Source organism: Solanum stenotomum, unplaced genomic scaffold (genome assembly GCF_019186545.1).
Source record: "Solanum stenotomum isolate F172 unplaced genomic scaffold, ASM1918654v1 scaffold9649, whole genome shotgun sequence".
NCBI classification, from domain to species: domain Eukaryota; kingdom Viridiplantae; phylum Streptophyta; class Magnoliopsida; order Solanales; family Solanaceae; genus Solanum; species Solanum stenotomum.
Window position 1 is genome coordinate 419,923 of NW_026037757.1, and position 2,270 is coordinate 422,192.

A 2,270-nucleotide genomic window follows, 5' to 3' on the forward strand; every position below is an offset into this window, starting at 1 on the left:
AGTTCAATCAGATTCTATTGTATTGACCATTTATCAATTTATTCAGTATTTCAGTCTCAACATGTTATAAATCGGTCATTGCATTTAGTATTCAGTATCTATGACAGGTTCAGATTATGTTCTTGCTTTATTGCTTGTTCAGTTATATGTTTATTTCAACTTTATCCTATCATGCATGCTCAGTACTTTTCAAGTACTGATGCATACTCTGCGTTACATCTTCTCGTGATGTAAGTTCAGGTTCTCAGTGTTGACACCCAATTTTGGACCTCCACAATATATATTAATTATCGAGCTTCTTCAATTTCAAACGATTTANCTTAAATCGGTTCACGATCTCCAGTTCAGCAGCATCAGTGGTGAGTCCTCATTCTTCGAGGACAACAATCATGCTATATTTTCATTATTTCAGTCTTTTAGTTTCAGTTTTGCTGGCCTTAGCTGGGGCATGCCCCAACACTTTTAGTCAGTTAGAGGCTATTTTCAGACATAGTTAGATTCAACTTAGTATCTTAGTTTGATGTTTCTTTTGTATTAAACTCTAAAATTTGATATTCAGTTTTAGTATATGGGTATTCCCCATCATTTCAGATTTATTTATTATTAGCTTCTGCATCAGTTTTATTTCTCAGTTTATCTTTAGTATCCTCATGATTATGCCAGCAGGGTTAGCTTGGGATCACTTGTGATCCTAGGTCCCGTGTCCGCATCTCGGGGATAGCTCGGAGTGTGACAGTGTTGTCATGAAAGGTTGTGCACCAACCACATCAGAGTTGGCAGACTTTTGATAGTTGTCTTTTTGTCCTTTTCTCGTACGCACTTTCCGGGACCAGGTCCCTTGCTGCGTTCTTTGATGCTTGAGTTCTTGAAAAAGACTTGCTAGCTTTCTCTCTTTTTGAATGAATAATGTTGTTTGTTTATTGTTGTATGTATCAGTTACCAACAAGGGCTTTGACCACTTAAACAAACAACTTCGTCCGCCCTTTCTATTGGTGAAGTACGCTGCACATCTCACCAACCAATGTGACAAGACAGCTGTAAAGATAGCTAGTTTTACAGTTGTGCACCACTTTGAATTTGGACGGAAGTACTCTACCAAGGACCGGGTCCCTACATTTGTGAGGATCATCACCAGAGGGTAAGTCCAAAGCAGTCTAATGATCAACTTCAATATCCATTGAATAACAGATAATTTCTAGATGTGAGAAACATCTTTGCTTATTTTGGGCACTCATAAACACACTTGTTCTATTAATAGGTGGCTTAATTAATTCTTCTTAATCCTTGGAGTACAAGCAACTTCAATTCCTAATATATACTAACTTGAATAGCCTATTAGTATTTAACGAAATTAATTATAAATAATATCACTCAATTTTGAGATGAGCACATACGTGGATTGCTACGTACTAGGTAAAATTTGGTAATTGCCTTTAATTTAAACTTGTATAAAATTGAACAAATAGTCCTACATGACAATTTTGTATCCTATGTGTATTATGCGTGTATCATGCCATGTATGACACATGTATCTATTTGCTCAATTTTATACAAGTTTGGATGACTATTTGTGCACATCCAAAGTTAGAGACCATAAATGTCAGCTAAAACTACGTTAAGGGCATATTTATGTATTATGAATTATTTTTTAATTACTACTAATTAAGTAATTCTAATACAAGAATGATTTTTTTTAAAAAAAATCTAATACGAGAAAATAGAATCTAGATGATTGCCGTGTACGGGGATTGAGGAGTTTGAATCCTAGCTTTTCCTCATCAATTGATCTTCGCAATGGATTCGTTTTAGGTAAATGTAAGTTTCGAATTTGTTTGATGAACCATCAATTTAGACTCGTTTTAATCCCATCAGAAATTTCTTGCCAATTTTATGAACGATTTTAACTTGGACTCCGTAGATATAACAGTGATGTCTGAATTCGCAAAATAAATACTACTTATTTGAAGTCGTTACAAGATGGCTGATGCAATGGATATTGAAACACTTGTTATTGACTGCGGAAGTGGAATGACCAAGGTTAGTTAGAAATAAACTGATTGCAATTTCAGTTCTATAATTGGTGTTAACTCTGTCCTTTATTTGTTCAGGCTGGATTTGCTGGGGATGATTCTCCCAGGGCTATTTTCCCAAGTATAGTTGGTCGTCCTCGTCATACTGGCATCATGGTTGAAATGGGAGGAAAAACTGCTTATGTTGGTGATCAAGCTCTGGGTAGAAGAATTTTTTTGTCTCGGAATTATCCCATTGAA

At 35.5% G+C, this 2,270-nt stretch overlaps 1 protein-coding gene across 1 annotated transcript in view; it reads left to right on the plus strand.

The window, feature by feature from the left end:
* The first annotated feature begins 1,977 nt into the window (after positions 1-1,977).
* The window catches only part of LOC125853105 (actin-104-like), a 36,989-nt gene continuing 36,696 nt past the window's right edge, over positions 1,978-2,270 (plus strand). The window contains exon 1 of the mRNA XM_049532777.1: positions 1,978-2,037. Coding sequence (XP_049388734.1) covers positions 1,978-2,037 — 60 coding nt within the window. The remainder of the gene's footprint in view (positions 2,038-2,270) is intronic.